At 37.7% G+C, this 27,194-nt stretch overlaps 1 protein-coding gene across 3 annotated transcripts in view; it reads right to left on the bottom strand.

Annotated features, from left to right (window-relative positions):
- Positions 1-368: 368 nt before the first annotated feature.
- The window catches only part of LOC127966348 (zinc finger matrin-type protein 4-like), a 28,561-nt gene continuing 1,735 nt past the window's right edge, over positions 369-27,194 (bottom strand). For 2 of the 3 annotated variants that reach the window (XM_052567262.1, XM_052567263.1), the window contains exons 2-7: positions 25,594-25,695; positions 20,864-20,953; positions 16,676-16,832; positions 10,460-10,684; positions 3,529-3,625; positions 369-1,289 (exon numbers count right to left, since the gene is read on the bottom strand). In XM_052567262.1, the coding sequence (XP_052423222.1) occupies positions 1,274-1,289; positions 3,529-3,625; positions 10,460-10,684; positions 16,676-16,832; positions 20,864-20,953; positions 25,594-25,695 (687 nt within the window). In that variant the 3' untranslated portion in view covers positions 369-1,273. The remainder of the gene's footprint in view (positions 1,290-3,528; positions 3,626-10,459; positions 10,685-16,675; positions 16,833-20,863; positions 20,954-25,593; positions 25,696-27,194) is intronic. The other variant, XM_052567264.1, reaches the window with a different exon arrangement.

Below are 27,194 nucleotides of genomic sequence, written 5' to 3'. Positions count from 1 at the left end.
CATCAGATCTATCTTACAAAAGAGACCCCTCCGGGCCCTTCACAGATCCAGCCACTGTCTGTTGGGAATCACTTGCAATCCATTTTATTTTTAAAGACTGTCTGACGTCATTCCTTTTATCTTTAAAGCCCTGTGGGTCCTCTTGCCATGCACATTATTCTAGCAGAATGAAAAACACTATGAAAAAGGCCTTTGGGAAACACCGAGACGTTTGTTTCTGTTGTTTGCTTCTCATTCCAGTACAAAATCAACAGTGGCACTTGCCAAATAAGTGTGAATAAGCATCACAACACTGTAAGTAGAGCATTCACACTGATAGAGTTTGAAGCTTCATGATAACGTAACATCATGAAAACAGGACTACTAACTGTATTTGTGTCAGAAGTGTTTTATTGTTTAGGATGTCATTTCTAAGAGACAAAACGGTATTTTAATAATAAACAATGCTAGGAACCTATCTTCATTTATAAAGGTCATTATCGGTTTGGGGATTATTCGATTATTTTGGCTTTTTAAAACGGAACAGTGCACACATGGAAATCGGCAGCATTTAGTCCTTTGTGAAAAGCACTAAAATGCATGATAGCAGACTATTAACGTTTTAATTTCGGTAATACTTCCTTATAGTAATTTCTTGGGTTTCTTTCTTTTGCCGTCAATGCAAGAGATAGTAAATAGTTCATTTTCTATCTATTCATACAGCAGCTAATGTTGAAAAAGTGTTTGTAAAAACAATAATTGTCCTTCAGGTCATTACTTTTACTAGTATGCTGATTGAATTCTCATTTTAATATCATCCGAGAGCAATTCTCCCAGACTGTACTGTATGTACAAAATAAAACAAGAAAACCCAATCCATCTTTAGTGGACTACAGAGAGCTATAACCTTTGAGTTACAATTTCACTCTAATACAAAATGTTCAGTTCTTACACACAAATTAAAATACATTTAAATTAAAATCTGAAATACAATTACAATCAAATCACGCCATTCGACATGCCTTAAATATATACATTAAAGTGATCAGGATGTGATTTTTTTTCTTTCTATTATGTACAAATTTAGCAAAAAGCACTTGTCCATTATCCATTGTCACTGTCCGAGTCTCTGGCTTTACTGGTAGTGTCCATATCGCTGTCATTAACACAGTGGATCAAGAGAATATGAACTGATATCATTGTCATGTGCTGTCGTAAAGTTGCCTTGACTTCCACAGACAGATCCTCAAATAGTTTCAAGAGTAGAGATGAAATAGGGGAGCTTCATTAAACTTCATTTGTTCTTCAGGCTGAGAAAGAAGCAAAACAGATTTATGACATCACTCATGTGCTTTTACTCAGGCTAAAATGGAATTTAATTTTGGCAAACAAAAAATGCTAATGTAATAAAGATTTTTTTTTTGTAGTATATTGTGAAACCTTAAAGTTAAATTATTCAGTTGATGTGCTTTAGTGTTTTTTTGTTAAGGACTACATTCACAATGTGATATTCTGACAGTTAAGTAGCTACATAACTTAGTTCAGGTTTACTTGTGCCATTCTGTGAAAAAAAAAAGTTGTACACTTCATTCATGTTGTGTATAAATTGTTGCTTATTCGTACAAATTTATATGATCTCCGTCATTCATTGTCTTATTATCTACATGTGCCCCATTTATGGTTATGTTTATGGGCGGAGCTTCATGTATTATTTTATTTCCATTTGAATCACACTGAACAAATTCAAAAGAAATTGCTGCCTTGTAAAATGGTTACAATAGTTGTTTGTGCATTGGTAATATCTTGCTGTGTTGTTTTACGTACAGTATTTTGTCATTTACGCAAATTAAAAAAAACTCTTAATCACTGAGGATTTTCATGAGTAATTTCATTAACACTGAGTGGAAGTGTGTGTGATGAGTGACCCGAACAGAACTCCAGCAGTGACACCCATTGCTCTCTTATTGATCCATCATTGACTTTCCAATTCTGGTGTCCTGCACAAAACTGGCAGCAAACACTCAATTGAGCCGACGAGTCCCAGAGATTCAGACACTGGCATCCAGACAGATCTGTGACTCTTTGCACTCTGTCAAATCATTAGTTCCAATGTGTTTTTGAGGTTAATGGAGTGGGAACTCAAGGATGAACAAACTGGAACAACATAAAAAGCATGAAATGTAGGTGGCTAACATTTCCAAACTTTCTGTGAATGAGCATTATTTGAACCTTTGGAAAGATCCTCTGTTTTGAGTCTGAATGAGACACATTTGTTAATTTAAAGGGTAAAATAAGCTAAGGAAGAATTATCCATGTGTGCAATATGGATTATTGTGTGCAATATCACCAATGGATCCTCTGCAGTGAATGGGTGCCGTCAGAATGAGACTCCAAACGTCTGATAAAAATATCAAAATAATCACTAAGTAATCCACATGTCTCCAATCCTTCAATTAACATCTTGTGAAGTGAAAAAGTTGTTTATAAGAAACAAATCCAAATACAAGGTAAAATAAGAGTACTCAGTTTTTTGCTTCTGGCAGTGAAAAAGTAATTTCGTCTGAATCAGCAGAGAAATATGCACAGATCAACAGTTCAAAACAAATATGTCAGTGGATTTTGATGTGGGAAGACAACAGGAGATGTACTTTTTCACTGGAGGAAGCATTATTACAGTATAGATTATGGATTCATATTCTGGCCAGAAGCGATGGTTTTAAGTGAATGATTAACACCTTGATGGATTTGTTTCTTATTAACATGCAGCTTTTCACTTCACAAGATGTTACATTAAGTGATGGCCTGTAGCCATGTGGATTATTATGATGTTTTAACCGCCTGTTTGGGCTTTCATTCTGACGGCACCCATTCACTGCAGGAGAACCATTAGTGAGTGATGCAATCCAAAAATTTAGAAATTTGTCTGGATAAAGAGTGTATAATTTTTGGGTTAAGAAGATTTACATTTTTGGGTTAACTATTCCTTTAAAACATAAAACAGCTCCGGTAATGTATCATCCGCAGGGTCCTGTTTATTGAGGGTCGTCCTTGCTTCTCGTGCATGTATATGGACATCTCTGCGACAGCTTGGACACGTCTGGTGGTTCCCATCATCCGTCTCACATTCCTTCTCCTTCATCTCTACCTAACTAACATTCCATGCAGCCCAACACATGATGCTGTGACCTTGTCTGCTCCGCTGCAGGCTCCGAATGGAAACTGTGGCCCGTACGGTACCACGAGGACATGGTCCAGTCAGGCCGAATAATGATTCGGAGCAGATATCGATTGCATCTACAACACTCCATTAACTTCACTTGCATGAACATGATGCAAATTAACACCTCGTGCCTGTTGATCTGAGTTCTGCTTGTGCACAGTTTCACAGTCAGTGCCAGTCAGTGTCTGTTATGAATGGTTGGTGAATGATTCAACGACTCTTATTATGCTTTATTAAAATGAGTGTTTCGTGTAGAGATTATGATTATGTGAGTTACTGCTGGTTTACCTTTTGATTCTGGTCTTTTTTTGTCTCTGAATGATACTCACTTGTTCTGGTGTTTGGAGCCCTGGAGATGTGCGTGGTATTGTGCCACGGAGTTTAGCGTAACACTGCAGACCTCACACGTGTGACTCCGCTTCAGGCCTAAGAGCATACATAAATATAAACACATCTATTAGACTAACTCTGTTGATTCCAACAGCAAATGCCCTCAAATCTCGTCTGAGGGTAAATATAATGCGCTATTTTGACAAACACCTACAGACAGCTAGAACCCTGAGCATTTGACCGTTTCTTCACCGTGCATGAATTACATGGATAAATAAGCATATAGCCTGAGCACAGCACATTGCCATTCTTTCTCAAGCAAAAAACAAATAACATGATGGTGAATTGGTGAACGTCTTTTTTGTTCTAAAATCAAAAGAAGAAAAAATAAATTAGATTTTGCTTAAAGAAAAATAAAGGGCCACCTTAAGGACCATTCAAAAAAGTGTTACATAGCAGTCTGATAATTTAGTATATTTTTATGTATTTATGTATTTAAAATACATATGCAAGATATATGCAAACTTAAACTTCAGTAGTTATTGTGCTACTTTATAGATAGTGTATGTATGTTTGTATGTATACATGTGTAATAATATATATATATATATATATATATATATAGGTTTTGAATTAAAAGCTTATTTTTTACAATATATAAGTGTTTTAATATATATCATATTAAAATGTGTTTTTTATCTTAACTTATTTTATATTTATATATTATATTAACTTATTATTATTATCATTTTTTTATTATATTAGCATAAATGTTACTCTCTTTTTTGTTTAAAATTACCTTTAAAATGTGTACATACTAATGAGAATAACCATTTAGTCTAATGAAAATTACCAAAAAGAAAATATGCATAATTATAAAAATATTATGTTAAATAAATAAATAAAAAATCCCAATAGTCCCACATATAAGTGTAATTTTCTTTATGCTTTTCTTTATGCAAAATATAATATGCTTTTTTTTTTGGAGTGAATTATGACTTGGACTGGTTTTTCATCTCATATATAGAGCCCGGAAATGCAGACATCCCTGCTCCAGTAAACACAATATGCATGAAACCAAATATATATATTCCTCCTTCACAAATAGACATAAGCTTATGTCCACATATGACTCATATATTCAAACAGCATGTCTGATTTTGTAACCATCTAGTGCAAGATGTGATTTAATATTGGGAGATGGGTAGTGTTAAATGACCCTTACATATGCCATACGACCCCTGCATATGCCACAAAGCAAGCACCTAGACTGTTTAAACAACAGGAATCCTTTATTATCCCAGCATCTGGGCAATCAGGCCAGATAATGAATGGAGTCTCATCTAGATGCCTCATCAATAACATTTACCACGGATCTATATTCAATCAAAGCCACAGATCATGTTGGCCTCGTCTTTGCATGCACAGCGCCTCAGCTTTTCTTTGGCATTGTGCACATTCAATGATTAAAAACACATAACAGAAGGGGCTGTGAAACACTCTGATAAGTCGTATCCTCCCACAGCTCTGTCTTCCTACACCAAATCTGTTCTCCGTCTCTAACTAGGACAGACCAGTAAATTATAAGCTTGGGTGAAGCTCGTAAAATCAGTCGCTGGCTTCCTGTGAGGTGGGAAGTCTAATGAAAATGCTATACAATGGGGTTCGATTACTGCAGAACACTGATTCGGCACCCTGCTGTTGGCGCCACAAACTGGTTTATGTTTATGAAAATAGTTTATGACAGAACAGCATTATAACAGACAGATGCTAATGAGTAAAAATACAGCATGTCAAATACTATTCTACGTTTCACGTCACAAAAATAGAGTATATTCAATCCAGAGAGTGCTTGTGCTATTATTGGTGAGTGAAGTACTGGGAAGCCTTAATGAAATCTGCAGCAGTGAGTCATATTTATGAGTCACAAGCGTGACATGAGGGACAGGACACTTTTCAATCTAAATATAAATCCAATGTTCGTCCAAACGGCAGCTTTTACGCTCCTCCAATGAAGTGGTTTCTTCGAGTCCTTCTTTGAGTCAAAACTCACCAACCGGGGTGGCTTTGTTGTCTGCGACCTCCACTGTTGTCGGTTTGTTTGGCGAGCAAGATCTTGTGTTCTGGGAGACTCTTTGTCACGCCATTAATTACCTATTGATAACTGCCTCGAACGAAAGCACTTTTGCTAGCTGCTGAATAATGCAAAACTTTAATGAAATGCCTGCTTGCGAAAAGACTCTAAGGCCATTAAAATGCCTCTACTGAGGCCTGTAAAACAGGATGGTCAATGCTAAAATGATATCTGTGCTTAAACGGTGGCATTTATGGTGGGGTTATTCATGAGCCATTACCACAAATTAATGAACATAAACATTGTTACAATTGAATATGTGGTTTTAAAGGGACAGTAAACCCCGAATTTAAAGCTCTCACCCTCATGTTATTTAAACCGGTAAAAGTTTATTTTTTTCTGCAGAACACATAACAAGTCACCCTTCTATGTGAAATACAAGCCTTTAAAGAGATAGTTCACCCAAAAGATTAAAATTCTGTAATTAATCAAACATCCACATGTTGTTCCAAACCCGAAGACCTTCGTTCATCTTCGGAGCACAAATTAACATATTTTTGATGCATTCCGAGAACTCTCTGAACCTCCATAGACAGCAAGGATACCTAACGCAATTAATGCTCAGAAATGCAACAAGGAGATCATTAAAATAGTCTGTGGGACATCAGTGGTTCAGCCGTAATATTATAAAGCTATGAGAAAATATTTTGTGCACAAAGAAAAAAAAACGTTTATTCAACAATTCGTCTCCTCCGCGTCACCCTATAGCGCCATTTTAGAGAGAATCACATACGTAAACAACAAATGCAACGTATGTGTGCAGATATGTGGTTTACAGTGCTGTTGATACAGAACAGCATACATTTGCGTATGTGATACTTTCCAAAATGTTACAGGTGTGTAAGTCATGGCATAATTTACATTTTTGGGTTAACTATCCCTTTAATGTCCTGAAATTCCAACGCTATCTCACGACCAATTTGTACATATTTTACATATTTTACAAGGTGGCTAATTTGTACGAATTCGAATTCGTACGAAGATTTGTCAGTATTGGGGCGGGGTCAAGTGTAGGTCATTCGTACAAACTCATATGAATTGTGCAACTCGAAAAATATATCAGATTTAGCACAAATCCTATAAATTTGTACCAATGAGGTCGTAAAAATTCATATGAATTAGCCACTTCGGAAAATATGTACGAATTGCCGTGAAATCAGGCTGAAAATGCTGGCATTCATGCTCCAATTGTCACGGTTTTACGCTGCCTGAAGGAATACGGAGTCGAGGATAAACGGAATAAGGTTTTTAATATATACAACACAGAGGATATCCAACATGGAGCACAGAGGTAGACACACGTAAGTAGCAAGTGATGACAAGTAGCAAGTGATGACAAGTAGCAAGTGGCAAATGAAGACCCGACAAAACAGAACTGAAAGGACAAGGCTTAAGTACAAAGGATAATGGGGAAACACAGGTGGATGGAATAACTAAATTAACAGGGACATGGAACACATGAGGAATAGAATTGACACACCTGGGAACTAATCACGGAAGACAGAAACTGGGTCACTGGGGCAAAAACACTAAATGAGTCCAGGTGTGTGACAGTACTCCCCCCTCCCGGTAGGTGCGTCCTCGCACCGTAGAAACAACAGAGGGAGGCGTGGGTGGGAACTTGGGAGGAGGTTCCGGTGGAGGACGGACTCCCAGGAGGGGGCCAGCAGACAGGGACCACAGAAGGAGGAGCCAGGGAGGAGACGACGGAGGGAGGAGCCAGGGAGGAGACAGGAGCAGGAGGAGCCAGATGGTCCACCAGAGACCAGCCAGGACGGAGATCCAAGGTGGGGTCGACGGCGGGAGGAGCCATGGTGAAGGAAGGGTCGACGACACCAGGGGGCCGACAGGCGGAGACTGCACCGGTGGGTGAGGAGCCCAAGATGGAGCAGCACAGCCGCAGAGCCAGGGTGACGTCGAGGATCCGGAGGGCCTAGGTGGAGCTGAAGGCTCAGGCGACCAAGGCAGAGGCGGGGTCCTGGCAGACCGCTGTGGAGCCGGAGTGACCGAGGATGGAGGTGGAACTGGAGGGAAGGAGGAGCCTGACAGAGCCAGAGGGATGGAATGACGAGGTGGAACCGGAGGAGTGGAGTCCCGAGGCGGCGGATGGTCGACGACTGACCAAGGTGGAGCCGGAGGGACGAGGGAGCCCGGTGGAGCAGGTGGGATGACAGGCCACGGTGGAGACGAGGGAGCTAAGAGCCAAGGCGGAGCCGCTGGGTCGAAGGACCGAGGAGGAGTCCAGGGCTCGGAGGCTGGAGGCGGAGACAGGGCCTTAACACGCCAAGGCGGAGCTGGAGACTGGCAGTCCAGCGGCGAACCACCGCACCCCGATGGCGCGGACTGAGGGTGAGCTGGAGAGAGGAGAAGGAGAGAGGAGAAGGATGGGAGGAAGGACAGGAGGATCAGGACTGGACGGAACCAGCGAAAGAGGAGTAGAGGGACCAGCAGGTTTGGGAGGAGGCGGGAGAGGGAGGCTGGGAGGGAATACAGGAGACACAGAAGATTCAGGGCTGGGCGGAGCCAGTGGTGAAACAGAAAAATCATGGCTGGGCGGAACCAGCGGAGACACAGAAAATTCAGAGCTGGGCGGAACCAGCGGAGACACAGAAGATTCAGAGCTGGGCGGAACCAGCGGAGACACAGAAGATTCAGAGCTGGGTGGAACCAGCGGAGACACAGAAGATTCAGAGCTGGGCGGAACCAGCGGAGACACAGAAGATTCAGAGCTGGGCGGAACCAGCGGAGACACAGAAGATTCAGAGCTGGGCGGAACCAGCGGAGAAACAGAAAACTCAGGGCTGGGCGGAACCAGCGGAGAAACAGAAGATTCAGAGCTGGGCGGAGCCAGCGGAGATACAGGAAACTCAGGGCTGGGCGGAACCAGCGGAGAAACAGAAAACTCAGGGCTGGGCGGAACCAGCGGAGAAACAGAAAGCTCAGGGCTGGGCGTAACCAGCGGAGAAACAGAAAACTCAGGGCTGGGCGGAACCAGCGGAGAAACAGAAAACTCAGGGCTGGGCGTAACCAGCGGAGAAACAGAAAACTCAGGGCTGGGCGTAACCAGCGGAGAAACAGAAAACTCAGGGCTGGGCGGAACCAGCGGAAATGGAGCAGAGGAAATGACTGGAGGAGGTAGGAGTGGGAGACTGAGAGGGTATACAGGGGAATCAGGGCTGGACGGAACCAGCGGGGAAACAGGAAAATTAGGGACTACCTCCATAGACCAGTCCATCAGATCCAGAACTTGCTCCATATGATCTTCAGAGACTGCATACAGCTCACCCTCAGTCGCAGGAGTGTGGGCAGGGCTTTCCTCCATGCCCTCGATCTCCACGAGGACTCCCACGATGCACGGTGTGGCCGGCTCACACACCTGGTCAGTCGCGCTCTCGAGATCCTGTTCCCTGTCAGTGGATGGCTCGGGCTCTGCGGCTGCGGTGGGCTCTGGCTCCGTGCGGCGTGATGGTGGCTGGCTGGTCTCTGGGTCGGGAGTGGGGCTGGCGAGGTCCTCTATGGGGCAGACGGTGAGAGGTGACCCATTTCTCGCCAGAGTCCACTCCACGTATGCGGCGAAATCCTCTCGAGGACCATCTTCGGACGACAACGCTCTGCATTTGGAGTTCAGGCTGGTGTTGTAGAAGGTGCAGAGCGCGTTGTCCGGGTAGCTGGTGGCATTAGCTAATAGAATAAACTGTCTGGTATGGTCCTCGAGAGAACGTCCTTCCTGCTTCAGCAGAAGGATGAGGAATTCGGGACGATAGAGGGGATCCATAGAACACTACGAAACAAAAAGACTTTGAAAACACAAAAACAAAACGGAGGAAAAAAACACGCAGTTTTCTATTTTCTTCTTTAGGTCGGGTCTTCTGTCACGGTTTTACGCTGCCTGAAGGAATACGGAGTCGAGGATAAACGGAATAAGGTTTTTAATATATACAACACAGAGGATATCCAACATGGAGCACAGAGGTAGACACACGTAAGTAGCAAGTGATGACAAGTAGCAAGTGATGACAAGTAGCAAGTGGCAAATGAAGACCCGACAAAACAGAACTGAAAGGACAAGGCTTAAGTACAAAGGATAATGGGGAAACACAGGTGGATGGAATAACTAAATTAACAGGGACATGGAACACATGAGGAATAGAATTGACACACCTGGGAACTAATCACGGAAGACAGAAACTGGGTCACTGGGGCAAAAACACTAAATGAGTCCAGGTGTGTGACACCAATAAACATATATACGTGAAACCAAATATATGTTTTGTTTCAACACAAAACAGTAACCCTTGTATGTGAAATTCAATTAAAGCGTAAATGAAATTGAGAAACTTCTACTGAAAATTCTGATTGCATTGATTGCGGAAATCGGGTCCTGTCCAATAAAATAATTTATAGTGTTTCTATGAACCAAATCAAACAATTCACACAAAATATCCAATTAAAAAAACAATGTGTTCACTAATCCTGATCTTTTTAAATTTGTATAAAGACTTCTTTGCTTTCTTTTTATTTGTATTACTTTATTTAGATTTTCATCACACAAAGCTATGACTTCAGAAGTCTTGGGGAACAATTGCAAATGGGTCACTTTTTAAAATAATTTTATGGTATTTTTGGCATAATTTTTTCATCTTAAAACCACTGTGTTCAACAGAAGAATAAAGTCAAACACTGTATGTGTTTGGAACAACTTAAGCGTGAGTAAATGCTAACAGAATCACTAATTAATTAATTCAAGTTTAAGTAAACTGTTCCTATCTGTTTTGCCCGTTCCTCTCAGAACATACCGTTTAGATCATCCCCGTCCTCCAGACTTTTACCCAGTTGTGCGAGGAGGTTAGCTTGGGCTGCGTTTTTTTTGTGCTTCTTTCCGTCGTAGTGCTGTCTTGCCATGCCGGGGTTGTTGAACCAGGCCTTACACATTTGGCAGTAGCGCTGTGAGAGTTTGCCATGTATGGAAGGACTTCCTGCCGAGTCTTCAGTCACCATATGCTCTGAACTGGCTGTCTCCTCTGTAAAGAGGGCATAACAGACTTAGTATACTTAATGCACCGTACATTAATTACCAAACAGACTACAGGTAAAAGCAATTAATGTGTAAACACCTGAGAAATAGGTCTTTGGCATTCATACAGAAGGTGCATTACAGTATATGTTCTTGCCCTCCATTCCTGCCCATTATTTTTCTACATTTTGAAGAAAGAAATCAAAAGAAAGCAAGCAAAATAAATTAAAAAAGGGAAATATTTTTTGTGCAACATACCAACACTAGTTAACAGCCAGCCTTAAAGTTAAAATGGCATATCCATCTTTCATTTTATTTACCAACATCCAGTCCACAACAGCAGGTGTGTGACAGCATTAATAACACATATTAGAATTTCCAAGACATGTGTACGAGATTCAATTGACATATTTTGCTTGCGGTCTGTCTCACCTGTCAAAGTACGGGGCACAGGCTCATGTCAGTTTGAAGCATTTCATGGGTAAAGGGCGCAAATTAGGAACACGGGATGTCCCCTGTGGCTGCAGCTTAATAAGATGCATTCTGAATCTCATGACACTAATATGATGAATATGGTTCATAAACAGACGGGAGGTCATTTGTCTCGCACTAGCAGGAATAAGCTTTTGTTTTCCTCGTCTGTTTTTGAGAAGTGAATTTTTATTACAAAGTCGAGAACAAGGGATGTTTTCATCCGTCCAATTATACTCCATCATAGTAAATGATAAACAAGAGACTACACTGACAGCAAACCCACGTCATAGCGTATAACATAGGAATGGTGGATGGCACAAATGGGCCGTCTCTTGGCTCTTCCACAGTTTATCAAGTGGAGGATAGATGACACTGGCAGCTCTACAAGAGTATTTATAGAAGGTATCAAAATAACTAGATAATATAAAGCATCCTCTTCCTTCTGTCTCAATTTTCATCCAGTTCCCTGAGGTGTTTGAATGGAGAGTTGTTTTCATTAGAACACATAATCAGAGTGTGATATGAGACTCAACCATGACAAATACTGTAGGCTCAAAGTCTGAGACCACAAGTCAAAATGTTTTGCAGTTTTCCCCCAATTTGAAATACAAATATTTTCATTGCAAATGATGGGGTCAGCATAACACACCAAGAATGAGAATTAAGAGCTTTTGTATTTCTTGGTATTTCATCTATTTGAACATTTCTCTGCCATTTTCAAAAATGCTTTCTGGATGTGCTGTGATAAGCAGCAAAAGAGAACACATTTTGCTATATGCACTCACTGTCTGAGAGATTGTTTGTGAGTCCTGTCAGAGAGGCATCGATGCTCATATGGCACTAGAGTTATTTTTGCCAATTTATTGACCTTGAACGGTTAAATACACACACTTAGATGTGTCAAAATGCCCGTCTTTGCAAGTATCATTGTAAACACAGTAATTTATGTTTTTTTTTTAAAAACAACTAGGAAAGAAAACACATGTAACAGTATATTGGATCTGGGCAGCTCTTAAAGTGACAGCAGTCTAATATTCCTCTAGTCTGTCATTAATGTTAATCAAACAACGAAAGACAGAAAATCTCTCACTGCTCTTTACTAAATCACTTTTGTAACTATAATAAGAAATATATTTCATTTACACAGGGAAGAATATGGCTTTTTTTTTTTTTTTACATTTGATTACTTTATACAATGAATTTATCATTTCTTGTTTATTTGTTCTACTGTAGTTTTTTGGACCTACTGCTTTCAATTAGTTTTTTTTTATTATTATTATTTAGGCTAGTATTAGTTTTTTGTGATATTGACACTAGTGACAAGAATTATTAGTTTTCTATGGTATCAAAAAAAATTCATACCAACTTTTTAACGTTACAGCCCTGTGTTTACAGTAAAAGGGTGCAGGTGCTACAGATCAACATAAATCCATAAATCCATGTGTTATCATTTGAAGCTTTCATAATATCTTGTTTAAACTAGCTTTACAGTAATTGTGTAGATCTGCAGTGCAGCAGTTTGGTCAATTACTCAATAATAGCAATGCCACTCAAGGATAATTTAATCAAATTATATCTTCATCTGTATTCCAGCCTCTCAGACCATTTCATCTAGGTTTTTACACTTTATCATTATTATCATAATTATATAAGGTCTCACTAGAATCAACAACCTTTTAAGCTCATCTACAATCACATCAGTTCACGAATAACATGAAAAATCACCATCAAGATCGTTATGATGGTGGAAGCAGCAGCATATTTCCAATTATCCGACTGTAGCAGAATAATGCTGAGCTACTACTATGACTGCTGAACAAATAACAAAAGGACAGTTTCTTGAACCCTATTATGGTTACTAATAGTTTTTATGGTGTTGCTTAGTGATGCTTGCTATTTGGACAAACACTTTAAAAAGTCAGCATGTAACTCGTCCCGCACCATTTGTGCTGTAGACATAAAGGCACATTAAATCATACGGCCTGTTGATGAGAGCTGTGCTATTACTTTCTGAGAGACTGCATATACGATTGCTACCTTGATGATGAAACAGGCTAAACTAACAATTTTGCAGAAAATGTCCAAATCTAGTCTTGTGAATGGATTTCACCTCATGTATTTTGCACCATGTTCCGTCATTACCAAAATAGTTTAACGATTGAGATAGTTCAAACGAACATTCGCAAACAGCAAGATGAAAGAGGAACCTAACATCAAATAAAGCAAAACGACAAGGAACAAAAAATAATAGTCATCATCGGCTGCCATGTTTGTTACAGCAGCATCTCAGAGATCTCGAATCGATGAATTAGTAGAATTTACCAACGCGGATCAAACAACAAAGTTGTAACCATGTTTGGGAAACAGTCATGACTAGCTAGCTAGTTGGTAGTTAAGCAGTGAGTTACATTGTTGTATTGGAAACACAACCCAGATTTACTTCTCTTTATTTGATCTAATTCAGCATATATATGCAGTTATTGTGGGTTGTTTTCTGGGCTCTTTCAGTTTTTTCTTTTTTGGGTCATTTTGCACCCTCAGGTGTCTTGGCCACACGCAATTATGCATGCTAAGTGAGTCAGTGATGTGTTGTCCCTGCTACAGGCCCTGCTCTTATCATAAACATGCCACAAGCGACAGCCTTGAGAACATAAACCTCTAAAATGCCTAATGTACTTGCATACGAGTGAATTAAAAACAGGACATCTACCTGTAACTGCAGTTGCAAGTTTTTTTTTTACATTTTCTGAAAATGTAAGTGGTGTGTCCCCATGCAAATTTATCATGCAACTGTGTTGTAGGGAGTTACAAGGCCATCAAATCGCCTTGCCAGTACCACCTCTTGCCTTCAGAACTGCCTTAATTCTTCATTGCATGCCTGGCATTCAACAAGGTGCTGGAATCATTCTTCAGAGATCTTGGTCCTTATTGACATGATAGCATGTTTCCTTGTTTATGTTGTTGTTGCAGATTTGTCGGCTGCACATCTATGATGCAAATCTCCTGTTCCACCTCATCCCAAAGCTGCTCTATTAGATTCAGATCTGGTGACTGTGGAGGCCATTTGAGTAAAGTGTAATCATTGTGTTCAATGAGCAAGGAGCTCTTTGAGATGGCATATTATCCTGCTAGAAGTAGCCACCACTAGATAGTTACACTGTAGTCATAAAGGGATGGACATGGTCAGCAACCTTACTCAAGCTATAGTGTATAAACGATGCATAACTTGTACTAAGGGCGCCAAAGTGTGCCAAGATAAAAAAATATCCCACCACCAACATAAGCCTGAACCAGGGATACAAAGCGGGACGGATCCAGGTTTCATGTTATTTACATCAAATTCTGACCCTACTATACAAATGTTGCAGCAGAAATCAAGACTTATCAGACCTGGCATCCGTTTCACGATCTTCTATTGTCCAATTTTAATGAGCGTGTGCAAACTAAATATCCTTAGTTTTCTGTTCTAAGCTGATGGGAATGGCATTCAATGTGCTCTTCTGCTGCTGTAGCCCATCTGCTTAATTTAAAGTCAACTGATTTATTTTCTTTCCAATTCTGATGCTTGGTTTGAACTTCAGCAGATTGTCTTGATCAGTGTTGTGGAGTAACTAGTTACATGTAACTAACGGTGTTACGTAATTTAGTTACAAAATAAATGTAACTGTAATCAATTAGTTACTGAGATTTTTTTTTTTTATTAAATTAGTTACTTAAAAAAAATATTAACAACTATATCTGAATATTTTCACACACACATCCACACACATACAAGTGGATCTCAAAAAAATCTGAATATCGTGAAAAAGTTATATAAACATATTCTAGATTCATTGCATGTAAAGTTAAACGTTTCAACAGTTTTTTGTTTTAATTTTATGATGATTAAAGCTTATAGCTCATGAAAGTCTAACACATTATTATTATATAAATAACACTTCAAATATTTCCTAAGATCATGAAAAAAGGCATTTGCAAAACAGAAAAGTTCAAGTTCTTTAAAGAATGTTAATTTATGCACTTAATACTGGGTCGGAGCTCCTTTAGCACAACCTCCAGCATCAGTGAGGTGTGGCATGAAAGCGATCAGCCTGTGGCTCTGCTGAGGCACTACTGAGCCTTCAGCTTGTCTGTATTGATGGATTGAATGTTTCTCATCTTTCTCTTGAAAATATCCCATAGACTGCATATGTAGTTCAGGTCAGGCATGTTGGCTGGCCAATTAAGCACAGTAATATCAGGGTCAGCAAACCACTTGAAAGTAGATTTGGGGCAAGTGCAGGCACTGTGGGCAAATGCTAGACTCCTGCTGGAAAAGGAATTCAGCATCTCCATAAACCTTGTCAGATAAAAGCATAAAGTGCAGATGAAAGCATAATGTGCTCCAAAATCTCCTGATAGATTGCTGCATTGACTTTGGACAAGTTGTTTAAATCAGCTTTGCTTGACAGTATTCTCAAGCTTGCGGTAATCCCTGTTGCTTGTACACTTTTTCCTACTCAATTTCTTCCTTCCAGTCAACTTTGCATTTAATATGCTTTGATAAAGCACTCTGTGAACAGCCACCCCTTTCAGTAATGACCTTCTGTGACTCACCCTCTTTGTGGAGGGGGTCAATGATTGTCTTGTGGACTATTGCCAAGTCAGCAGTCTTCCCATTATTGTGGTTTCAAAGAACAAGAGATACTCTGAAATTATACTGTAGGGAAGGTAATTTAATGAAACTCAAATGTACATATTGTAATATTTTGAGATATTGGATTTTTTACTTTCATGAACTGTAAGCTCTAATCATCAAAACGAAAACAAAAATGTATTATTACTGTTTGATTTTCTATTTGGGTTGTATATGCTTTATTTGTCCTGTCATACAGTATATAAAAAATATATATTTCCTGAAGATTTGATTCAAAAACAGTATCATAGCTACTGAACTATTTCTTGTTTTGATTTTAAATCTGTATTTAACCTCAATTTAACAAATTTCAATTATTATAATCTTAGAAAAGTAATCAAAAAGTAATCAGTAACATTACAGTTACACTATTTGTTATATTTTACATAGGGTATCTTGTAATCTGTAACCTACTGTTTCAAAATATCCTTCCCAACACTGGTCTTGATATACAAGCCTAAATGCATTGAGTTGCTGCCATATGATTGGCTGATTACATATTTGCATTAACAAGCAATTTAAAATGTAGGTTTAGGGATTTTTTTAAATCCCCATACTCTTAACTGTGAACAGCAATCATATCATATATCATACCATACCTCATCAAACATCAGTAATACATAATAGATTGAGCATTAATAATAATGAACTCATTCTCAATAATAATTGCCTCATTATCTCATATTCAGAGTCCATCCATGGTTGAACAGGTCACTTTCCCACTGGCTGCTTAGGACGTCATATACACGTAAAACTCATTTAAGTATGAATACTGACGCGGGAACAGCCAGGCCTTTAAATAATGTGATTTAGACAGTGTGAACCTGATCTTAGATCAGCTCCTCCTACCTTTAGATGTGATGGCAGGTGGCTCCCCCAGCAGTAGCCTGAGTCTCTTGGCATGGATCTTGCCCTGGTAGTGCGACTGGGCCACCACCGCCGAAGTGAACGACATATTGCACAGTGTGCAGCACTTGTTCTTGTCCACGTCCCCCTCCGCACTGCCCTGGGATGACGCAGAAGCAGACACATACTCTGATATCCTGTAACCAGGACCATTTATCACCATCAGCTAATAATACAGGAGAACAGGATGATTTATGAAGCAAATGTGTTATTATAACTTTAAGAGGAAGATATAAAATTTGGCTATCAAATTGGCAGATGTGGGTCGCGCTGTGGAGAAGTAATTTAAAAACTTCTAAGAATGGTGTACCGTATATTCTACTTCCTGCTCTGATGCAACCACTCTGAGATTCACATATTGACTGATATTGGCTCTGAGTGCTGTTGGGTGAAGTTTCTTTGAAACTTTAAATCGCAAAGCTAAAAGCTAATCATTATTTAAAGTGCAATTAAACTACTCTTTGAAAAAGTCATTAGATACACTGCATGTAGATAGCTACACTGAAGCTTTTGAGTGAGCAATATTAATATATAGATAAAAAATATGTTACGAATTCCCAAAAATATAGTTCATGAAATACAAGTAGTTAAAACAAAAAATATGTTTCTCTAAATGTACTTCAACATATATATTAGCAACGCAAATACATGAATATATAGTGTCTACAGTGTATATAGTATACTATAGTAATATATATAGTGCTGTCAAACAATTAATCATAATCGCATTCAGAATAAAAGTTTTTGTTTACATAATATATGTGTATACTTTAATATTTATTATGTACAGTATATATGAATACAAACACGTGCATGTATATATTTAAGAAATATATGTTATATATATATATATATATATATATATATATATATATGTGTGTGTGTGTGTGTGTGTGTGTGTGTGTGTGTGTGTGTGTGTGTGTGTGTGAATATGAATATATAAATGTATAAACATGTAAATATTTTCTAATGACATACTATACAGTATGTGTGTATTTATATACAGTATACACATAATAAATATACAAAGTACACACACACACATACACACACACACACACACACACACACACACACACACACACACACACACACACATATATATGGCATTGCTAGGTCAATGTCATGCAATAAACGTGCAGAGCTAGAGCAGGTTCGTGTTTATAGATGAGTCGATGAATTTGATTTCAAAAAACATTGGAACTCAACCTATGAACTCATTTATGTCAAGAAATCTAAATTTGTTACCCTGTATTGTTGAGTAGCCAATAGTACATTGTATGGGTTAAAATGATCAATTTTTCTTTTATGGCAAAAATAATTATTAAGTAAAGATCATGTTACATGAAGATATTTTGTACATTTACTACCAAAAATATATCAAATATATACCATATATCAAATATATATCAAATGTATACCATAAATATATCAAAACATAATGTTTGTTAGTAGTATGCATTGCTAAGGACTTCATCTGGACTCCTTTAAAGGCGATTTTCTTAATATTTAGATTTTTTTCCACCCTCAGATTCCAGATTTTCAAATAGTTGTATCTCAGCCAAATATTGTTCTATCATAACAAACCATACAACAATGGAAAGCTTATTCAGCTTTCAGATGATGTATGCATCTCAATTTATCCTTTCTTGCCTGAAAAGTAAACTGCAGTTTCATGGTTTTTTGCATGAAATGTTTCAGTTAAACATTAAGTAATAAGACCCTGATTGACTTTCTGAGCTTTAATTGTTCTGTAAGCCTTGCGCTTTGAACTGAAATCTGTCTTTTCTGCCACAGGCATCGATCTGTGTCCACTCATTCTGCTTCTTGTTATTCCTCTCCTGACACGCCATAATGTCTTTATTTACTCTCCCGAGGGGAAAGACCTCATCAAAATCCAGCCAAACCGAAAAGATCTGTTTAGACATTGACCTTGGCTGGAAACGCATCACAGCAACCCGTTTAATTTCAGGGGGATTTTTAATATTGCCAACTGCGTCAACACACAACAAACATGGCATCTTAAACAAGTTTACATTGGGAGACAAAACCTAGAAATACAGCATGAGCAGAGCCTCAGATGTTTTTGGTTTGTTTTTGGTTAAAATAGTCAAGCGTTATCTAATGCTGATTTGGTGTTATCAAGATTTATATCAGAGGAAAAGGTTTTCTGCAGTTGGGCTCGAGGCAACCACACATAGCGGATGCCATCACAAGACTGAGCAAAGTTCATGAAAGAGGGGAAAAACTAGGGTAAAACACAGGTGCAAGCAATGATTATATTTAACTGAATAAAAAACAGCAGTCTGTATTGCCATCTGTACCCCACAACACCCTTTTTTCCCGGAGGAACAGTTCTGACATTCCCTCATAAAGCTGGAATTATCACATGGATCAGGTGTAAAATGTTGTGAACTGGCAACCACGACTGTGTTTCTGTAATATAACCCTCAACTATATGATCAGAGTGCTTTGTGCTTTGATAAAGGTGGTCCTCCAATGTTTCCCATCATGACTGACTATATGACAATCACATGAAAATATTCAGTAATAAATTGATAAATAATACCAAATTAATGTATAATTTTTTTTTATTAAAAATGTGGTATTAATTATATGTGACCCTGGAACACAAAACCAGTCATAAGGGTCAAATCTTTTGAATGAAGATTTATAACATCATCTGAAAGCTGAAAAGGCTTTCCATTCATGTATGTTTTGTTAGGATCGGACAATTTTTGGATGAGATACAGTACAACTATTAGAAAATCTGGAATCTGAAGGTGCAAGGAAATCTAAATATTAAGAAAATCACCTTTAAAGTTGTCCAAATGAAGTCCTTAGCAAAGCATATTACTAATCAAACATTATGTTTTGATATATTTAAAGTAGAACATTTTACAAACATGATCTTTACTTAATATCATAATGATTTTTGGCATAAAAGAAAAATCTATAATTTTGACCCATACAATGTATTGTTGGCTACTGTTACAAATATACCGTGTTACTTAAGAGTGTGGGCCAGGGTCACATATTATAAATTAAATGTAAACAATATTGTACAATGCAAATATTATTTAAATTTAATTCAACTGATTTCTTTTTATATACTATATCTAAATATATGTATATATATATATATATATATATATATATATATATATATATATATATATATATATATATATATATATATATATATATATATATATATAATATTCTAGTCTAAATTTTAACCGTGTGCGATACAATGTAAAAATTATTTATCAAAATAAATCTATATCTACAAATGAAAACATTTAATACTGGCGTCATTATTCTATTCTATTCTGATTTAATTTAAACTATTTTTATAATATGACAAAAATAATATTTATATTTAACTGATTATTGATGTAAATATTGTAATTAAAATATATATATTTTTTTAACCATGTTATTAAATGATCATTTATATTATTATATTTTATGTTATATAAAAAAATAATCCAGTCACACATCTTCTTCCTGTCTAAGAGGCCAGAATAAATTGCAACCTGTAACAGAGCAAAAAGCCAGTCCAAATGTTTCTTTCAACATATTAGTAAAATAATAAACAAGATTGTATTATGTTTTTATGCAAGTTGCTTTGGTAGGAAACAGTTCCCTAAGAACAAAACCTTAGGCAAGAATGTTACAAATATAACCATTATGACCTCTAGACTTTCAGCAGTCCAAACCACAACCGAGCCATGTGTGATATAAAGTGATAGCTTGTCATGTGAAACATGTCACAAAATGGACTGGGTCATTCTTCGTACTCCTAAAAGATCCACTTCATCACTACATCCCAATGATAGCCTGAAATGTGAGAGATGTGGGACTGGGCAGAAGTAATAACTCGGATGAGTAGGTCATTCATGTCAATCAATATGTTGCGGACATGAAATGGTTTTCCTGTGGTAGTTACATCTGGGTTCCTTGACTGAGTAATGAAACTGCCAGCTTCAATTGTTAAAAAGGAAAGTGGCTTGCAATGGGTGCTAGTATTTTTTCTCTTATCTACCTTTAATGCAAATAGCATAACCATCTATTAATATGAATGTATTTACATTAAATGGCCATATGCAAGTGTGTTTCTTCACTTACATTGTCAGTTCGAAGTTTCTTTGCAGGACAGCCACCATCCACCGGGTGTAACATGTAATAGAGACGAACTTTGTTTGCATGCTTTCGACTCTGCAAGAAAACGATTGGACGGTATATGAGAGATGCATTCACAAAGAGCCAGTTACATTCAAGTGTTAACAAAAAAACAACAACTCGGTATTGATTATCAAACTAGTGATGTCAGGAGCCCAAACGATTCTCATCAGAGCTACAGGAACAAGATTATGGGCCAGTGCTTTTGTTTCTCAGAGCTTGATATGCTCCACTCTGTGAGCGATCGCTCTGGTGGGTGGATAAAGGTCCATATTGATTGTTGTGCAGCAGATGAATGGCCAGCGATATGAGCAGTGAAAGAGGAATTCTCACAGGGGGTCCTTCAATCCATTATCAACCAACCAGAGAGATCTCTGCCCCAAAACAGTAAAGTGATGTGGAGTTATTTCACCCTTTAAGCCAACTTAAACTAAAATGATTTGTAGCAGATTCGTAGATGCCTGTAAGACAAAGGTTTTTGGGAATCTAAAAGACAGTAAGATGAAGCATCAGACATTAAAGGAATAGTTTATTGTCCTTTTCGCCTCCAAACCTGTAGTATGAATGACTTTATCTTGACTCATATTCATTTCCACTGTATGGAAAACAGCAGCATGAACATTCAACTAAATATTTTCTTTTCATTTAAGTTTATAACTGCATATGTTTGAGTACTAAAATATATATGGTATTTTACACTTACAATGAATGACTTTCAGTAAATTTCGCAACATTTTTCTAGTTTACCATAATTGCTCTTATTTTAAGTAATTTTAATGTGATTTGCAGTTATTTGTGGGATAAGTAGTTCATTTTCTCAAGTCATTGCATACGTTTATGGTGCTCTTTTTAGCTCATATTCATTTTCATTGTATGGGAAACAGTAGTGTGAACGTTCAGCTTGAAAAATATCAGGTTTGGGACGATTTCAGTACTTTTGTAAACACTATTACTAAAGCTGTGTGTATTTAGTCAAGCAGACCCTGTGTCAGGCCTCTCTGAAGCATGGATATCCCATTTTCACCTCTGTGAGGAGCTTGGAAATAGAGCAGCGAGGTGCTAATTGACCCGGGACACTCTTGAAAACATCAAGTTGTGTTCAGTCAGCCATGAGGCGGCTCCTATCTTGATCTGATCATTTCAAACCACTGACACAATATCAGGCCTCTACTTTAAGGTATCTGATCCTCAATAGATCAAACTGAGTTTTCTGAATGCATTTACCCAGTGACGCCACAACATCCCAGTTAGGCGCTTCTGATAAATGTTTGTCATTGACCCCTAACTGTCTATTCTGGAGTGATAAGCGAACCGTCTAGGGCTGGTTTTGGCTTTGTATGTTCTAGTAAACTCGACTCTCCTCAGCGGGGTGATGGCCCACGGATCGGTCTCATTAAATGCATGACCACACAGCCTCATCGCTCTCTCTCCAGCAAACTTCTCCCGTCCTCATTATAGCACCAACCAGATGACAATAACAAGCTTGCACCTCAGGGCTTTGTTTTCTGAATTCCAGGAGGAGAAAGAAAGAGTGCCAGCACTGCGTTGTAATGGGGGAAACTGAATGTTTTATGATGCATGGCTATGGTGCCCAACTGTAGAGTTCTGTAAGTGCAGCTCTCGTTCATTTTCATTATTTTCAGCAATAACAATATAAACCTAAACCAACATAAGCTTTGAGGTTGTCACTGCTTTTATAGAAAGTTTTTAACTGAAAAACTGCACAACACTACATGCATGAAGAAAGATCCAGCAGTCAGAAAAGTTGCTGTTAACAAGGAATCAGGAGAAAAAAAAATCCCTCTAGTGACTGTGTGTGTGCACTCACAAAAAACATTACTAACCACATAATTGAGTCTCCTAAAAAGTATTATTTTATGCTGCTGTTGGCACTGTCAATTAGCTGTCATGTGGATCCGAGTTCATTTTTTTACTGATTTCAAATTTGTTGATCCTCACCGTGTTTGAGAATCATGTGCTGAGGTATCGTATGTGTGCATCTCATTGCATCTTTGTAAACATTTGTCTTTAAGCATAAATGTTTGCCTTTAGTTTTAAGAGACAAATACTACCCATTTTATGTAGAAGGCTTTTAAAATAAACAAATCTAAAAGAAAGAGGATTGTTAAAAAAGATTAGCATTCAAAATCGTTGGTTGCTGTGACAGATCTTTTAACTTTCAGTAGACTGCCTTTTATTCATTAGCTGAACTTAAGTTTTTGAGTTGTCGGTTGCTAGTAGAGTTAACTTAAGATGAGTGCGATAGGTTGCCTTGTTTTTTTCTGTGTGTTAGGACCGCTTTTTTTTTTTTTTTTTTTTGCAGTGTATTTTCGCTACAAAAAAATCTTAATGTTGTAACTTTGATAGTATTTCACAAAAAATAAAAAATAAAAAAAGCATACTAGCATCTTTAATAAATTTTCCCGTAAATAATTTATACATTTTACTGTTAAATTTTTTTTTACATTATACATAGTCAACATAATTTCCTAAATATTTGATATGTATATAAAAAAACATACATATATATACATATATATATATATATATATATATATATATATATATATATATATATATATATATATATATATATATATATATATATATATATATATTGAAATGCGTATATAGAAAATAAATGTGGAAAAAAAACTTCCAGAATCACTTAAAATGAGCGTCCTGTTAATCATGCTGATGATAACTAATAATCCCAAACTCTTTGTTTGGAGAAATATGTTTAACCCGACATTGACCTTTCAATCTCTAAATATGACTTATATGAAATATGATTTGGAAACACTGTCAAGAATGCAGCAAATCCATGTGTATCAACAGCTATCCTGCATGATCATACCAAGCAACAAGAAGGTCAGATAAAATCTGAACTTCTCATGTTGAAAGCCTCATCATTAACATAAACATGAGAGACATGATATTGTAGACAAGACCAAACTCTAGATTGGGTTAACAAGGCAACAGCTGGTTCTCAGCCAGCGCAAGTGTAGACCACATGGCTCCGTTCCCTCAGGACAGTGACAGGCAAATTAATTAAGACATCTCCATTCATGGCTGAGGTAATGACTTATGATGTAAGAAGCTGTCATCAACCACTGTCTCATTCGATGCATCAGATAGAACCGTAAAGACAATTATCAAGCATGCAAAAACCACTGGGCCACTCAACCCAAAAAGTCGCACTTTTGGACAAACACTCATATCATATCTGATATCATGAGCCCCAGCTGGTCTGGAGGCCTGGATGATTGGTGTGCAATATGAAGACAGGCATATCTAATTCCTCAGGTTTATTTGTGAACTAGTGCATGCTGAAAGGAGCGAATGAAGAACAGCTGGTTGTTTCTGAGAACCGTTGACTTGCTGAGATTTTGAACTTGGCCCGACAAATCACAAACGCAGATTTCCAATACTATGTAATTATCTGCCTTGCATCCTGCCTTTGCAAACAGCTCTGAAACTGCCAGGAATTATGTGGCTCCTATAGAGAGCTGCTGCAAAAAATCGGGAGAGTTTTAAAAAGACAGAGCGCTGACAATGCGCTGCTAGTGATCCATATGCATCTAGATAATGGTGTATTCCACTGGGGTTTATGCATCGGCAAACCGTTAACTGATGCAAATAAACAAAAGCAATTACTTTTTTTTAATGTACTAAAATGCTTACAAAAAGAGGGTAATTTGAGTACCCCCTCATGCTCTGTTAGTGTATTAATTGAAATCAGTCATGTGACTCGCATCTGTGATGGTTCAAGTGGGTTTATTTGGGCTCCCAAGGCAATGTTGTTTTAGAACAAATTTAAATGTGCTATAGATTTAACCAAGCAAATATATAAAGACCACACTTATTGCTCAGGGAGTACGTACTACTGTTAAAGAAGTAGATTTTTTTGAAAGAAATTAATATTTTTTATCAGCAAGGATGCATTAAATTGAACAAAACTGAGAGTAAAGACATTTATTATATTACCAAAAATGTATTTGCTGGAAATTCAGCTTTCTATCACAGGAATCAATTACATTAGAAAATATGTAGAATGCACTTGTTTTAAATTTTACTGAATTACCTCAAAACAACCCGTTTTAGACTCCAACCTTTTAAAGGGAAAGTTTACCCAAAAATTACAATTCTGTCGTTAATTACTCACCCTCATGTCGTTCCAAACCTGTAAGAGCTTCGTTCAGTGAAGGTCATATTAAGATATTTTTGATGAAATCCGAGAGCTTTCTGACCCTCCATAGACAGCAATGCGACACATTCAAGCTCCAAACTCTCCATTTGGTATCCATTTAATCTTATTTTTGTCCGTAAGAAATAACTGAGGTATAATTCTCATTTCTGATCTCCTCAATGTTTTTCTTTCTTTTCTATGGGCAGGATTGTGGGATATCTGTGTAGGTTGTATATCAACCTACTCGCATGTCTAGCATGATATCATCAGAAATAAATTTATTTACATACCGTGATTGATGGTGGGTGAAATTCATCCCCCTTTTTTAATTGCATATGAATATTAGCAGCAAAAACCTAATTAACCTACTTATCTGCCCTCATTTAAGAAAGTGCGCAGCAGACCGTAGAGCATTATTGAAAGCAGATCAAATGAACAGGTATCAGTAAATGTTTATGCTTTATGTGAACATGTGTGAGTTACTCACTTCATAGTGGGCGACTCTCTGTGACTCAGAGATAAGCTGAGCGCTGCACACTTTGCAGTAGCTGTCAGTGAATAACCCCGGATCCACTTCTGTAGATTTCATCTGAAGAGGAATATTATGACAATTACTTCTTTTTAAGCACATAACATGATTGGTCACACATTCATTAGCAATGCCTCAAACTAGAAGAGTTCTAAGGTCTAGCGAGACCGTCTCAAATATCATAAAACTCATGATTGCAAACTTCTCAATAGTATAACAGTTGAGAAAATAATCCAAACTAATAAAAAACATTTTCTGTGTATTTGTAAAGTCATAACCTCGCTTACATTAATCATGTAGGATTTCACCGCTGTGACATTTTGAGTTTATCATACAGTGACATTCCGCAAACTGATGAAATCTGTGGCATTTGGATTTGGTGAAAGGAGAGGGATGTTGGAGAGGAGGGGGTGTATAATGAGACAGACGAGAAGGGAGATAAATCTGGCACCACTCTGTGTCAAAAGAGGCGCCAACTTGCTGCTGTGTCTGGTAGAGACTGCTGTGCATACTTTTTAATGCTGATCTGGGACCATTTGACGTTAACCTTATACTGACCTTTAATAATCTAGACACTGCAAAAAGATTGTTGGTCGTAATGATGGATTTCTAATGACAGAATGAGCTGAGGTCATCCATTTGGGCCATACGCTCATTTGGAAAGCTCCTGGCACCTGACAGGGTTCTTAAAGGGATAGTTCACCCAAAAATGAAAATACGCTGAAATTGTACATACTTTCATGCCATCGAATATTAGATGATTAGTTTTTTCCTCAACACAGATTTGGAGAAATGTAGCTTAGCATTACATGCTCACCAATGTATCCTTTGCAGTGAATGGGTGCCGTCAGAATGAGAGTTCAAACAGCTGATAAAAACATCACAATGATCCACACCACTCCAGTCCATCAATTAATATCTTGTGAAGTTAAAAGCTGCACGCTTGAGGAAACTAATCCATTTATCAGGGCATTTTAACTTTCCATGATATGTGCATATTTCTCTTATTAAAGTTAAAAAAGTTACATCTTGATGGATTTGTATTTTGGTTTTGGAGGGCGAGTAAATTATCAAATTATCCATTTTGGGGATGAACTCATTCATTCAGTATGCATAATCAAATCAGAAAGTTACCTATACAATAAAAATGTGAAAAGTATGAACACAATGAGGCTGTTAAATATTCTACAAAATGGGCTACTTTTAAATCAGCATGTTTTCTTAAAAAAAAAAAAAAAAAAAGTATACAGTCATCTGTAATTGTCCTGTTTTTGCGTGATTTGATGAAGCTTTAGTCATTCGCAACCATTTTGAGATTGTCATGGGAGATATTATGGTGCTCTAGATTCTGCTATTAGCACCAGATCTGAGGAAACAACTGCTTAGGGCTCATTTGTGATTCAAGGGCATTGCCAACTGAAATTTGGATAATGATAAAAGAGTTTTATATAAATAAAATAAAATTCAAATCCTTTCTTCTCTCCCTAGGGATACATTCAAACCATCTATATATCCCATAACTATTCCAGACAAGTTGTTTGCAAGCAGAAATGATGTTT

Source organism: Carassius gibelio, chromosome B10 (assembly GCF_023724105.1).
Source record: "Carassius gibelio isolate Cgi1373 ecotype wild population from Czech Republic chromosome B10, carGib1.2-hapl.c, whole genome shotgun sequence".
Taxonomy (NCBI): domain Eukaryota; kingdom Metazoa; phylum Chordata; class Actinopteri; order Cypriniformes; family Cyprinidae; genus Carassius; species Carassius gibelio.
The sequence above is the reverse complement of the archived record's forward strand: the minus strand, read 5'-3'. Positions and strand labels throughout refer to the sequence as shown.